At 37.8% G+C, this 15534-nt stretch overlaps 1 protein-coding gene across 1 annotated transcript; it reads left to right on the top strand.

Moving 5' to 3' along the window:
- On the top strand, positions 1605-4586 carry LOC109218705. The gene has a single exon (XM_019383080.1). It carries the CDS (start codon positions 1605-1607, stop codon positions 4584-4586), a length of 2982 nt encoding a protein of 993 aa, XP_019238625.1.

Here is a 15534-nt window from a genome sequence, read left to right as displayed (position 1 = left end):
AGAAGAAGTTGGAATATTAAAAAGAACGCATTTATAACAATATTGATCTTCTCATGTGCACAGAGTTGAGTAGCTATCATTCTTGGATGTCACAGGGGCTTGCTACAATCCAGCTATTGCATCATTATTAATGTCATTAAATTAACAATCAATGTTGTGTTTAATCAGATCATAGATTTAAAGTTAGACAAAAATAGAGTGTAAACCGGAACACACGTGTGAGTCCAATGTACCCTCATTAGTTTCAGATTATCAAGCAAAAGCCCGAGTTTTACGCTGTCAAAACCAACTTAATGCCAGCTTTCATAAGTTTCTTAAATTATTTATTGATAACTAATTGAAAGAAATTTATTATAATAAAGTAATATTGACCTGAAAGATAGAATATGATAGGAGTATGTATTTGGGAAATATTGTTTTTAAAAGAAATATATGTTGAGATATTCAGGAATTTGGAAATTAGATAGTTCTAGTGGTAAATCGATATTTATTGTGAATTACGTCAGAAAGTTCGATTTACATTTATGTAACTTTTCTCCGGCATAACTTTAGTTACATGTACTAACAAAGGTTTTCTTGCGCGGATGCTTTAAAGGAAACGAAAGTGTCTGAATTTATTTTTGTCGATCTTGTCACTTGTTGTTCTTAGGTTACCTGTGCCTTTTTTTATATAAATATTTTGGGGGTCGGAGATTCTTTGAATGAGGGTAAACTTTTATTAAATCCTGGAAAATATAATTTTTGTTTTGTATTTTATTGAAACTTGTCCAGCACCGGGTGGGATGCGGTGGGTGGAGGGGGGGGGGGGGGTTAAAAGCTAACTAATTCTAGAGTAAATCTTTAGCTGACAGTATTGTTGAGCTAATGGATTACTTAGCATCTAAGCCTAAACACAAACATTGATATTTTGTATAAGTTTATTTAATTAGCCTCTAGCTGTATTCTTTTATTTTTGGGCCATTTTGTATTTTAGCCCACTTTCATGTTCAGATGATGACTGAAGCCCATTATATAAATAATGGGTTACTGTTCTAGAAAGACCCATCGGGTCATTTTCAACTGTAATGAAAGAACCCTTGCTCTCCTTCACAAACATGGAACCCTAATGTAAACTTCTGCTCTTCCATTCGATTTACAATGTTTTCATGGTATCAGAGCATGGATTCTGGGACGTTTCTCCTCGATTATTCGTCCGGTCTTACCCCAGTTCCGTTTCGTTGAGTTTTCATTGGTGAATCGAAGTTTTGGGTTCTCCGGTGGTTGGTGAATCGAAGTTTTTGGTTCACACGAGGAAAGTTTCTGTCGACGGTCTTCTCAGCTTAGCGTTTTGGGTGGTTTTCCGACGTTTTTGAGCTTAATCCCGGCGGAGCTACAAGTTTTGGGTTCGTATCACTCGGAGTTAGGGTTTCGACTGATTTTGAAGGCCGTTCTTATCCGGTAGCGAAGAAGTTGGGTAAATTTGTTCTCATTTATGATTAAGGATTTGCATGTGTGTTTTTTTTGGTGAAAATCTAGTGTGTTGAATAGTTGTATCAAAAATTGAAGCAATTCCCCTCTTTCACTGTTGTTCCTGATCCTTATATTCCTTTCTCTATGGAATAGCTATGAGTAATACTAATACTGATCCCACAAGTCCTCTTTTTGTCCACTCTTCCGACATTCTTGGTGTGTCCCTCGTTCCTGTTCCCTTTTCGGGTAGTGGTTTTTGGGGATGGAAAAGGAAGATGATAGTGGCCTTATCAGCTAAGAATAAAATAGCTTTTGTTGATGGTACGTGTCCCCGACCAACTACCACTGTCGTTGAACAAAAGTTGTGGGACAGGTATAACAACATGGTGATTTCCTGGTTGACTGCCTCTCTATCTCCTAACATAGCTGAGAGTGTGCAGTATTCTGAAACTGCACAGAGTATATGGGCACAATTGCAATCCAGATATGGTACAGCTAATAGGACCAAAATTTTTGAACTTAAAAGAGAACTTACCCATACTTCTCAAGGTCCTCTAGACATAGCATCATACTTTAATAAACTGAAAGGGTTATGGGATGAATTGGGGGTAATGTGTACTAACCATGGTCAAAGGTGCACTTGTGCTGCCAAACCTGGGATCATACAGGAGGATGAAGAGAATAGGTTATTCCAATTCCTCATGGGCTTAAATGAGACATATATGGGGGTAAGGAGCAACTTGCTTATGATGCAACCTCCTCCTAGTCTTGATTGTGCCTATAATATCCTCCTCAATGATGAGAAACAAAGACAAGTCCAATCAATTTCCCAATTCAATCCTGATTCTATGTCCTTCAATGTTAATACAAACAACAAGCCTGGTTTTACTTTTAGGGTGAATCAAGCTGCAGTACCCAATTCCCCTCCTCTTAGGCAGTATACTCAAAGAGTTAACTTTGACCAGACTAAAGCCTCCCTGTTCTGTAGATACTGCAAGAAATCTGGACACTTAATTGATAAGTGTTACAAGCTTCATGGATACCCACAAAGCCCTAAATTCAACAAAGGAAAGAAAGCTGCTGCTCATGCCACCATTGGCTCTCAGCTTAACTCTTCTGAGGAGCACACATCTGACCTTGTTGGAAATCTCACTGAGAGTCATCAGTCTGCTCCAAATGTTGATGGTCAAGGGTCTGTGATTCCAGGTCTGAGTAGGCAACAATATCAACTGATAACTTTGCTACAACAGACTCAGTTGGGAGATTCCAATGCTCAGGCTCCTAATCTCATGTGTTCTGCCAATTTTGCTGGTACTATACTAACTGAGAGCCCTGTTTCTGATTCCAAGCTTTGTATGCTTACTAAAATTAACTCTATCACCTGGATAATAGACTCAGGAGCTTCTGACCACATAACATCTAATAAAAGCTTACTCTTTAATATCACACCCTTAGCCATACCTTACCTTGTAACTCTTCCTAATGGATACAAAGTGAAAGTAACTTCTACAGGATCTTTTGCTCTGACTCCATTCATCACTCTTCATAATGTGCTGTTTGTTCCTTCTTTTCAACACAATTTAATCTCTGTCCACAAACTGATAAAACAGTTGCATTGCATAGTTTTGTTTACTGCAACTTCCTATTTTCTGCACATGTTACAGGCCCCTTCTCTGAGGATGCCTCTGGATCTTGGTAAAGAGGAGGCTGGTCTGTACAAGCTTACTTGGGTGCCACCTTCACATTCTCCTCCTATTTTTTGCAAATCTGTTTCTGTGTGTTCTTTGTCTGATTCATGTAAACCTGTTTGTTCTTCTAGTTCTAAGTCTCTTGGATTGTCTTCCAATGTAAATAGTTCCATTTGTAATAATGTTGATGCAAATGATATGAATCTCATTTGGCATTTAAGACTTGCTCACATTCCTTTCGCAAATATGAAACACATTTCTGTTTTGTCATCTTCTCTTGCTCCTAGACAATCATTTCCTTGTGCTATTTGTCCTATGGCCAAACAAACTAGACTTCCCTTCCCTGATAGCTCCATCAGTACCACCAAACCTTTTCAACTAATTCACATTGACACATGGGGACCTTACCACACTCCAACCTCTTCTTGTTCAAGATATTTTCTCACAATTGTTGATGATTTTTCTAGGGCTACTTGGACACATCTACTGGGTTCTAAAAGCAATGCTTTCTCCATGCTTAAATCTTTCTTGGCAATGGTTAAGACTCAGTTTAATACTACTGTCCAGACCATTAGAAGTGATAATGCCTTGGAATTAGGTTCCATCCTTGTTGGTTCTTCCTTCTTCAGCCAACAGGGTATCATTCATCAAACTACCTGCCCCCACACTCCTCAACAAAATGGTATAGTTGAAAGAAAACATAGAACACTTCTTGAGGCATGTAAAGCTTTACTTTTCCAGTCCAAATTACCTGTATCCTTTTGGGGGGATTGTTTATTGACTGCTACCTACTTGCTCAATAGGATTCCATCTAGGATACTCCAAAACAAATCCCCTTATGAAGTGTTGTATGGTAAAACCCCTACTTACTCACATGTGCCTATTCCCCAAAGAGACAAACTCAAACCTAGGGCAATTCCTTGTGTCTTTCTGGGCTATCCTTTTGCCAAAAAGGGTTACAAGTTGTATGATCTAGCCTCTAAGAAATGTTTTGTCTCCAGGGATGTATTTCATGAGACATGTTTTCCCTTTGCCACACCTTCTACACCTGTTTCTCCTACTTCTCTCTTTCCACCTCCTACTATTCCAGCTTCTGATGATCAGGATCCTGGGATAACTACCTTTGTCCCTGCAAGTCCTCCTATTCCTTCCCCTGTTTCAAACTCATTTAATCCTGAACTTGTCCCTTCTGCTTCTACTCTAAATTTTGATCCTGCCATTCCTCCTCCTTCCTCCTCCCAACCTGATCTTAGGAGGTCTACTAGACTTCACAACACTCCTTCTTACCTCAAGGACTATGTGTGTCAGCTTCCTTCTTTTTCTGGATCCACTTCTTCTACTTCTCCTTTGGAATCTGAACCCCTCTATTACTCTCAAGCTGCTTTAGTTCCAGCATGGCAGGATGCCATGAGCAAGGAATTTGATGCATTGGCTGCCAATCACACTTGAGACATTGTTCCTCTTCCTCTTGGTAAAAAACCCATAGGTTGTAAATGGGTCTATAAAATCAAATACAGGGTTGATGGGAGTGTTGAAAGATATAAAGCTAGGCTTGTCATTAGGGTGGATACTCAAGTTGAAGGGGTTGATTTCACAGAAACATTTTCTCCTGTTATTAAGANCTACTGTCAAGTGTCTCATTGTTGTGGCTAGTTAAAAAAACACTGGGATCTCTTCCAAACTGATGTAGAATAATGCTTTTCTGCATGGTGACCTAGATGAGGAGGTATATATGAAGCTGCCTCAAGGGTTGAGTATTTCTAGTACTTCTGCTCCCTCAGTTTCCGCCCCTCTTGTGTGCAAGTTGAAGAAGTCCCTCTATGGGGTTAGAGGACAAGCCTCAAGGCAATGGTATGCCAAGTTATCTCAAGCCTTGTACTCTAGAGGTTACACACACTCTCTTAATGATTACTCCTTGTTCATTAAGGGTCAACCTGGGTGTCTTGTTCTTTTGGCGGTTTATGTGGATGATATCATTGTAACTGGGGATGATTCAGCTGAAATTTCTGCACTTAAACAGTTCTTGGATGACTAGTTTAGGATTAAAGACCTGGGGTCTTTGCACTATTTCCTGGGCATTGAGGTGTCTGCTGTCCCTGGTGGGGTTCTTCTTAATCAGAAAAAGTTTGTGTGTGACTTGTTGCAACAATTTGATTGTGCTGCTGTTTCCTCTGTCATTTGCCCTTTAGATCTCAATAGTAAATTACATGCTGACTCTGGTGCATTGTTTCCTTCCCCTGGCAAGTATAGAAGTCTAGTTGGCAAACTCCTCTTTCTTACTCATACCAGACCTGACATTTGCTTTGCTGTTCAACATTTGAGTCAGTTCTTGAAATCTCCTCGAGTTCCTCATATGTCTGCTGCTTTGCATGTGCTCAGATATCTATAGGGATCTGTGGATTTGGGACTTTTTTTATTCAGATTCCCCTAATTTTTCTATACATGCTTTCTCAGATAGTGATTGGGCAGCATGCCCTGATACTCGCAGATCTGTCACTGGCTTCTGTGTGCTTTTGGGGGGAAGTTTGATCAGCTGGAAATCCAAAAAGCAGCCAGTTGTGTCCTTATCCTCTGCTGAGGCAGAATATAGGGCCCTTAGTAAAGTGGTTGCTGAATTGGCTTGGTTTTCTAGATTACTTACTGACCTTGGTATTTCTGTCTCTCTTCCTTTTTCTGTCTTTTGTGATAATCAGGCAGCTCTCCACATAGCCAGGAATTCAGTTTTCCATGAGCGGACCAAGCATATTGAGGTTGATTGTCACTTTATTCGGACTAAATTGTCTGATGGGCTGATTTCCCTATTTCATGTTCCCACTTCTCAACAATTGGCCGATGTTCTCACCAAGCCTTTACCTGGGGCTCTTCATCATGATCTTTTGGGAAAGTTGAAGGTGGTTTCCCCCTCCAACTTGAGGGGGGGTGTTGAGCTAATGGATTACTTAGCATCTAAGCCTAAACACAAACATTGATATTTTGTATAAGTTTATTTAATTAGCCTCTAGCTGTATTCTTTTATTTTTGGGCCATTTTGTATTTTAGCCCACTTTCATGTTCAGATGATGACTGAAGCCCATTATATAAATAATGGGTTACTGTTCTAGAAAGACCCATCGGGTCATTTTCAATTTTAATGAAAGAACCCTTGCTCTCCTTCACAAACATGGAACCCTAATGTAAACTTCTGCTCTTCCATTCGATTTACAATGTTTTCAAGTATAAAGGTATATAATATAAGATCTAATTAAGGATAAAGTACTCATATAACTATACTTATAAATAGAGGCTATAGCGTTATATAGTGTTAGGTTTTAGTTTTAATGATGAAAAATAATATAACTGCTTTTGGTATAGGAACTCAAGGAAAACATCCAAGATTGAGGAAATCAAAAGGAAGGAATCAATCAACCAACTAGTGATTCAGAAAGGGAATCAATCAGAGATTGATTGAAATGGAAAAGAAGCATCGAAGATCTTGCAAGATGATCAATCAAGCTGCTATTTTCGGAAGGACCAATAATCAAGGAGTAAACCCGCGTTATCAAGACCTGTAGAAGGAAAGCTATCAATGCCCTCTCATCAAGGAAGAGCAACGGCAAGCTCCTATTTTCGCAAGGACCAACAATCAAGGAGTAAACCCGCGTCATCAAGATCTGTAGAAGGAAAGCTATCAATGCCCTCTCATCAAGGAAGAGCAACGGCAAATAACCTTATTCTTAGAAAGAATCAATCTCTTTTCAAGGATCAAATCTCTTGGGTTGTCAAATCTCTTCAGCAAACGACCTCGTACAAAGTATTTATAGACATCCTTAAGACTTAGACAAACATACTTTGATTGAACCAAATACCCTCTCTTTGTTCTACTGCAAACAAATATTGTAGTTCTACTAGACCTGCTGTGTAAACAAGTTAGAGAAGAAAGAGAGAAAAATACTGGTGAGGCATTGTATAAAAAAGAAACGAGTGATATAGGAACTGAGCCATTGGTGTAAACCACACCATTCACTTTGTACTCGAGAAACTCATTCACTGAAACAGAACTCCCTTGCAACCCAAGGGGACTGGACTAGGATTCACATTGAATCCGAACAAGTATAAAAATTCTGGTATCTTTAATTCTTGCACTTTATTTCTGCATCTTAAATTCTGCTCTTACTGTTATCACGTTATTACATCTAGTCGACTAATTAGAAAACTAGTCAACTTTTAGCGATCAAAATATAAAAATAAACAACTCATCCTCCCCTCTTGTACTTTCTATTGGTATTAGAGCAAGGGTTACATTTTTCTTTTGCTTAACAGCTTGTGAGAAAAGATCATGGCGAATCAAGTTACTATCGGAGCACTCTTCTAAGAAGGAACATCGCAAGTCAAGACACCGTACTTCAATGGACAATATTTCTTACTGGAAAGTGCGTATGGAAATAAGCAAAGGCCTATGATGTTAAAGTCCGGAGAGTTATCAAAAAGGGAAACTATCCTCTGCCGGCCGCCGCTTAACCACTTGCTGATCCTGAAGAATATAGATCCATATACAAATGAGCAGATGGCAGTTGTGCAAGTTAACAATAAGGCAAGGAATCTGCTCTACAATGCTATAAGTGGTGATGAGTATGAGAAATCTCTAGTTGCGATACAGCTAAAGAGATGTGGGATAAACTTGAAGTTACGTATGAAGGAACCAACAAAATAAAGGAAACACATATAAACATGTTGGTTCATGACTATGAACTCTTTTAGATGAAAGAAGGAGAATCTATTGAAGAGATGTTTGCCAGATTCAGCAAAACCATTAGCGATCTAAAAGCTTTGGGCAAACCATACTCAAGTGGTGATCAAGTTAGGAAGATTCTTAGAAGCCTACCTACTACTTGGCAGACAAAAGTGGTTACACTTGAATCACATGATCTGAATAAGCTATCATATGATGAACTTCGAGGAGAACTCATATCATTCGTGAAAACTCATCTCAAGAAAACAAACCAGGAAGAAAAGAAGAAAACAGTTGCATTCAAGGCCACAACTGAAAAAGCAGAAAATGATATCGATGATGACCCTGAAGCTCTTCAAGAAGAGATTGCCATGGTGTCAAGGAACATTGATGGTTTAATAAGAAGATACAGGAATGCGAGAAAAGGAAGGATGCCACCCAGGAGATCCAGGCAATATAATGAACAAGACAAAAATAATGGCAAATGCTATGAGTGTGGAAGATTTGGACATGTTCAAGCTGAATGTCCTGATCTAAAAAGAAAATTTCCAGAGTTTCAACAAGAACAAATCATTTGGAAGCTGGAGTGATGAAGACAGTTCAGAACACGAAGAGATAGCGAATCTTTGCTTCATGACAATTCTGGAAAATGACATGAACGAACTCTCAGGATGCTAGACAGATGAGGACACTTCAGACAATGAACGCAAAGATGACAATGAGAACTGTTTCAGGGCACGAGGTGAAACAAGCGAGGTAAGATCTTATACCCGTGAAAGGTGTAATGAATTGCAGGATATTCTTGACCATACTTTGAAAGAGTCTCGAAAAATGATGAATGAACTGAAGAGACTCAACAAAGAAGTAAAAGACTGGAAACTCACACATGAGGTATGTGAAATTGAAAAAGAAGTACTTCAAGAAAAGTTTGAGGAATTGCAAATGCAACTCAATGGCATGCGCAAATCCACCAGTCACAGTTCTGTCAAGTCAAACTAGATGACTTACAAGTCAATTGGAGAAGGACCAGCCAGAATAGAGTTCACTAGTACTAACACTAATGAAAGATCCAAAAATGGATCAGGAGTTACGTGTCACTACTGTAACAAAAGTGGACATAAATATTCCTTTTATCGGTTTCGTAAAATCAAATATTTCAAGATGAATTTGGAAACCCGAAAACAATCCTGAGTCGAGTAATACTAACCAACCAGGACCCAAGCAAGCTTGGGTACCTAAAAGAAAGTAATCACTATGTTTTGCAGGAACACCACAGGAGGAGTCGCAAAGGAAAATGGTACTTAGATAGTGCGTGTTCCAGTCACATGACAGGTGAGAAAAAACCTGTTTAAGGAAGTTACAAAAATAGATGGAAGAAGTGTTAAGTTCGGTGATGATTCAAAAGGAAAAATAGTCGGTACCGGAACAGTCCCTTTTAATAATAATTGTGATATCACTGAGGTCTATCTTGTTGACGGACTTAACTACAATCTTCTGAGTATAAGTCAGCTATGCGACTCAGGGTATGAAGTAAAGTTCAAGAAAACAGGTTGTGCTATTGAAGATGAGACAGGTAAAATATTCCTCCCAGGTAAAAGGTATGGAAATGTTTATATTCTTGATGGATTTAAAAATGCAGACGGTCATATCTGTTTAACATCCATATCTGATGACCCATGGTTATGGCATAAGAAATTTGTTCATGCAAGCATGCATTTGATAGAAAAACTTTCCAAGCATGATTTAGTTATTGGTTTGCCTAAACTAAATTTCTCTAGAAATCATATATGTGATGCTTGTCAAATTGGAAAAACAAACTAGAAACTCTTTCCAAAACAAGGATATTGTATCTACTTCTAAGCCTTTGCAACTGCTTCATATGGATTTATTTGGACCTACTAGAACTGCTAGCATAGGAGGGAAACGATATGCTTTTGTTATTGTTGATGATTACTCACGTTTTACTTGGGTGATTTTCTTATCTCATAAAGATGAAGCGTTGAAATTTTTTGAGATTTTCTGTAAGAAGGTTGAAAGAGAAAAGGGGTATCTGATTACAACAATCCAAAGTGATCATGGAGGAGAATTTGAAAGCAGAGCATTTGAAGATTTCTGTAATGATCAAGAATATACTCACAACTTCTCTGCACCGAGATCACCCCAACAGAATAGAGTCGTTGAGCGGAAAAATAGGACCCTGCAAGATATGTCAAGCACTATGATACTAGAATATTCACTGCCAAATCACTTCTGGGCAGAAGGAGTAAGTACTGCATGTCATATTCTCAACCGATGTCTCATAAAGCCCATTTTGAAGAAAACATCTTATGAATTGTGGAAAGGTAAACGACCCAATATTAGTTACTTTCCTCCGTTTGGAAGCAAGTATTTTATTCACAATAATGGTAAGGACAATCTTGAAAAATTCGATCCAAGAAGTGATAAAGGTATTTTTCTAGGTTATTCATTAAATAGTAGATCTTTTAGAGTCTATAATAAATGCACATTGTGTGTGGAAGAATCAGTACATGTTATATTTGATGAGAATAACACTTCGGCCGAGAAAGGAATTATTTCAGGTGATAAAGATCAAACTTAAGAAATTCAGGAGACAAGCAAATCTCAAGAGTCGACTAATAAATCTGATGGTGTGATAGAGTCAACTAATGAAACTAACAACAGTCAACCAGAATCTCCGAAGGAGTCAACTACTCATATAGTTCGTCCAAATGAATGGAGAAGTGAACCTGAATATCCTCAAAAATTCATCATAGGAGTTCCAAGCGAAGAAATGAAAACCGGGGGAGTTCTCAAGAAGAAAGCAAACATAGCACTGATTTCTTAGATTGAGCCAAAGAAAATAGTGAAAGCTCTGAAAGACTCAAACTGGTTGCAAGAAATGCAGGAAGAGCTAGACCAATTCGACAAAAATCAAGTATGGAAACTAATGCCCAAACCTGAAAATGCTCATGTAATTGGAACAAAGTGGGTCTTCAAAAATAAACTGAATGAGGATGGAAAAGTTGTGAGAAACAAAGCCAGATTAGTTGCTCAAGGATACTCACAACAAGAAGGAGTCGACTATGACGAAACCTTTGCCTAGTAGCTCGATTGGAATCTATACGAATTCTTCTTGCATATGCATTCTTTAAGAGATTCAGGCTATTCCAGATGGATGTTAAAAGTTACTTTTTGAATGGTTTCGTTGAAGAGGAAGTATACGTGAAACAACCTCTTGAGTTTGTAGATTCAAAGTTTCCCTACCATGTGTATAAGCTGGACAAAGCGCTGTACGGACTGAAACAAGCTCCACGGGCATGGTACGAAAGACTCAACTCATTTCTTATTGATCACTGATTAACAAGAGGTAAAGTAGACACTACCCAGTTTATTAAAAGATCATCAGAAGGTAATCTCATTATTCAAATTCACGTTGATGATATTATCTTTGGTAGTTATAATCCTCTTCTGTGCAAGGAATTTTCAAATCTTATGCGAAGTGAGTTCGAAATGAGTATGATGGGAGAACTAACGTTCTTTCTTGGAATTTAAATTCAACAATTTGAAGAAGGAATGTTCATATGTCAGACGAAATATACAAAGGAGTTGATTCAAAAATTCGGTATGAGCAATGCTAAAGCTATTGGCACACCAACGAATCCTTCAACAAGTCTCGACAAAGACGAACAGGGAATTCCTGTTGATGATGTCGCACCCCCTTTTTCTCGCGAAATCGGGTTTATGACATTTGGGAGGGCAACTCATTCCTTTTGGGAATTGGGTTTGATTTAAAGAATCGCCACCTAATGATTAGGGTGCTAGGACACCAAGGAGGTTTGATTTGAGTAACCAGAGATTGGGTAAGGGCTTGAAATTATTCTAAGGGGAAGGTGTTAGGCACCCCTCAGAATCCACTAGTGTGGTTCCTGGCCAGACTATTATTGTGAATTTGGGTACAATTAGCATATAGAAAAATAAGGCTCAAATAAGAGGGGATTTTATCACATAAAGGTTTGAAAGTAAGCAAGGTTTGATAGAACAATTAGAAAAGCTGATTCTAAAAATAAAGAGTTAAAATGCTGAAAAGAAAGAAATAAAGAATAAAGGGAGGGGGGGTCCTAGGTTTATTAATAATATGGATCACCCCACACAATGCCCGGTAATCACTCCTCAAGGAGGGGCTACACGTTACATTATCACGTGGTCATCATATCCATATCTACCCTTCCCACCCCGTTAAGGTATTAAAGCGCGGAATGGTCTCGCTTACCTATTGCATGCTACTACCCGTCCCAATCCTGTCAGTCCCAGGGGCATTTAGGACTACTAATCCTAAGGGAGGTAGGGATGTTAGGCTTATTTGTGGTTTTAAAGGAAAAAAATTCTAAGGCGACATACAAAACATGTATAGAAAATTGGGGGAAAGCACATAACAAGCAAAGGCTCAAATATACCCTCTTTAAAAAAAAGAAGCACATAATTAGCATGACCTACATATAGTAGTTAGGGTCTGATTAAAAATTAAACATGCGAGGACTTAAAGTTTGAGGCAGACTGATTTATTACATAATTCAGATAAGAAGCCCGAATCAGGCCTGCCTGCTGGTTGTAGCTATTAACAGAAACAGATTTAATTTTACCCTAAGGCTTGCCTAAATGTTGAGACGAGGTCATATAGGCATGATATCTACTGAATTCAGAAATAGTAAAGCTTGAAATAAACTGTTTGAATGCATACTCGTTAAACTTGCTAAGTGGGGGAATCAGATTATTAAAAGAGAGGCCAGACTTAAATGAACTGATTATTAGCTCTGCAACTGACAGCACCCTAATTACTGATATTATATCCATATGTGAGTGAAGCGGCTCAGATTCGATTAAGAGTTCCTATAGACATGCTTTCTAAGCGTAATTGATTTTGAACGTGGTGTAGAATGCAGAAGACTTGTTTTAAAACTTATGCACATGATATCTAGGTGTTGAACTTTTTGAAAACCTACGAATATGGTATCTAAATGCAAAAATTATTTTAAAACTATAGGCATGATTTCTAAATGCATAATTTATTTTTTAAGAACCTATAGGCATGATTTCTATATGCTGAATTTGTTTGAAACCTATGAGCATGATATCTAAATGCAGAAATTGTTTGAAACCTATGAACATGATATCTAAATGCAGAATTTATTTTAAGAACCTATAGGCATGATTTCTATATGTGTCTGATTGTGTAAGTTCAGAAAAGACTGTGTCCGATTGTCTGTGATTGTCATGAAAGGGTCGTGCATTTATAGTGTGAAGAACAGACAGAAACAAGATAAGAAAACAATTAAGGAACTGAATATCAATTAAAAAATCAATCAATATAAGACTTCCTTTAATTAAGGAATTCAGATTCAAACGGTAAAGCTATTTAAGGAAAGAAATCAACTAAATATCTTATGCAAAGTAGGCAATTAGGGGTAAATACATAGGGGTCTTAATTAAGGAAAGAATTTTGAAATACACGGTTTAAAACAAATAAGGTAAGGATCCATCACTATTCAGTAAATCAAGGGGGTTAGAGATTTTGTAAGCATTGGTCCACGAATGAACCAAGTCAGAAAAACTATGGAAATCTTTTGACTCAAATCGAGTAACAGGGAAGCCAGCAAACATGGAAAGAAAATCAATCAAACTTATACAAAGAAAGTATGAAACCAATCACAATTGAAAGCCATTTAGAAGGGAAGTTCAGCACATATAAAGAGTACACAAGTATTAGGCATGCGAGGCTCAATTTAGGACAAAGTGAAAGTGTCATGCAATTGCAAAATAAGTAAGTATTAGACTATAGGAATATGGTAATTCAGCGATAGCATGCGAAAAGGGGTCAAGTAAAGGTCTTATAGAGTTTAGCAAAAGTCAGAATCATACGAAGAAACAAAATTGAAGCAATGATTTTGAAACTTAATGAAGTAGTAGATGAAACAACTCTAGGAACTCAAATAAGTCCAAAAGATTAGGGTTTTTGAAATCAAGCAAGTTCAGAGATGAAGCACAAGCAAGTCACATAGCCAATGGTCTCAAAACTCGGATGAACCCCCAAATTTAGGGTTCTTGCCATTAACCGAGTGCAGAGACGAAAGGGCAAGTGATTAATGGAAAAGATACTAATTGAAACAGGTTCAGAGGTCTCAGAAAGGAACTGAGACCTTTAGCATGCTCTCTTAGTAGTAGGAATTCATGATAAGCATAGTAAAAGAACAGCATGCGAAACCAGTAGAAGAACTAGTAGAAGAAACAAATAAGAACATGGTAGAAGAACTTAACAAGAACACAGTAGGAGAAACATAGTAGAAGAAACACACAAGAGAAAAGAAAATCAGAGAAGCACACAAGAGAAAAAGAAAATCAGAGAAACATAACTCAAAAACCCTAGGTCGGAAAAATAAAGGTTTTGAAAGCGATGGTTTTTTTTAAAAGAAATATCAAAAATCGTTTAAAAGTTTAGGGAAAACCTGGATCTAGAACAGATCTAAAGAAATCATAAGAACCACAGAAGCTAGGGTTTGGTGAGAAAGACTTGGATCGTTGTTGATCTAACCAGGAGGAGGCGAGGCCAGGCTCAAAACAGACGTGGCTTGCCGGAGCGAGGCCAGAGATGGCCATAAAACTTGAATCGAACTAGGTCTGGATGAAGCTTCTTTCTTGTTCAGACCATGAAACCCCAACGAACAGGTGTATAGGAGCCATAGAGGGCCGGTGGGTGGTGAAACCACCATGGACTCAGGCTAGTAGGTGGCCGGAGAAGATGGATGAAACTCATTGGAGCGGAGGAGAGGGGGAAGGTTCTAGAGAGAACCAGAGATAGAGAGATAGAGGAGAGGGTCAGTCGAGTGAGGAATGAGAGGGGTTTGGGGGGGTCGTTTGGGCTTAATTAGGTAAGGGCGGATCTAGACCGTTGATCAAAATTGATCAACGGTCAAGATTTGATCCGGGTTGGGTCGGGTAGACTTAGGATTGGGCCTAGGTCTTGGGTTGGTTTAATTGGGTTGGGGTATTGGGTTTTAATTTAGGCTAAATTAGAAAGCCAAAATCTGGCTATAAGTTAAATAGCCCTTTTTTCCCATTTAATTTATAAAAATAGTAAATAAATTTCTGAAAACTAATTGAAAGCACTAAAATGATTTATAATATATAATTAACAATTTAAAAATACAGGACTTAATTTTATGAATATAAAACACAATTGAATCTTAAAAGGGCTAATATTGCAATTACATGCAATTTAGCTTAAAAAATACTAAATAAATTTGTATAAAATATGCAAAAAATTACCTCAGGTATGTCTTAGCTTAAATATAAAATTCCAATAAATGAATTACCAAAATAATAATTTTGGAAATAATTTTTGGGTTTTTATGGATGAAAAGGGGAAATAAATTAGTTTAAAAACCTTAAAAAAAATTATGGAAAAAATAGTAAAATGCTTGGACATACTTATATATGCATATATATGCTATTTTAAAGTTATTTTGCATATAAAAATATATAGGAAAAAATTGGGTATCAACAGCTGCCCCTCTTTACCCGGGAAGGATGAAAGAGTTGTCAGGTAAAGATATGATGACCAATTTTGACCGAGCGAAACGGTTTGAAGAGGTTTAGGCAACACCCTTTCTTTTGAGCTGCCTACATATCCCTGGT

The sequence above is a fragment of the Nicotiana attenuata genome, chromosome 2, assembly GCF_001879085.1.
Source record: "Nicotiana attenuata strain UT chromosome 2, NIATTr2, whole genome shotgun sequence".
In the NCBI taxonomy this organism is placed as follows: Eukaryota; Viridiplantae; Streptophyta; class Magnoliopsida; order Solanales; family Solanaceae; genus Nicotiana; species Nicotiana attenuata.
The sequence above is the reverse complement of the archived record's forward strand: the minus strand, read 5'-3'. Positions and strand labels throughout refer to the sequence as shown.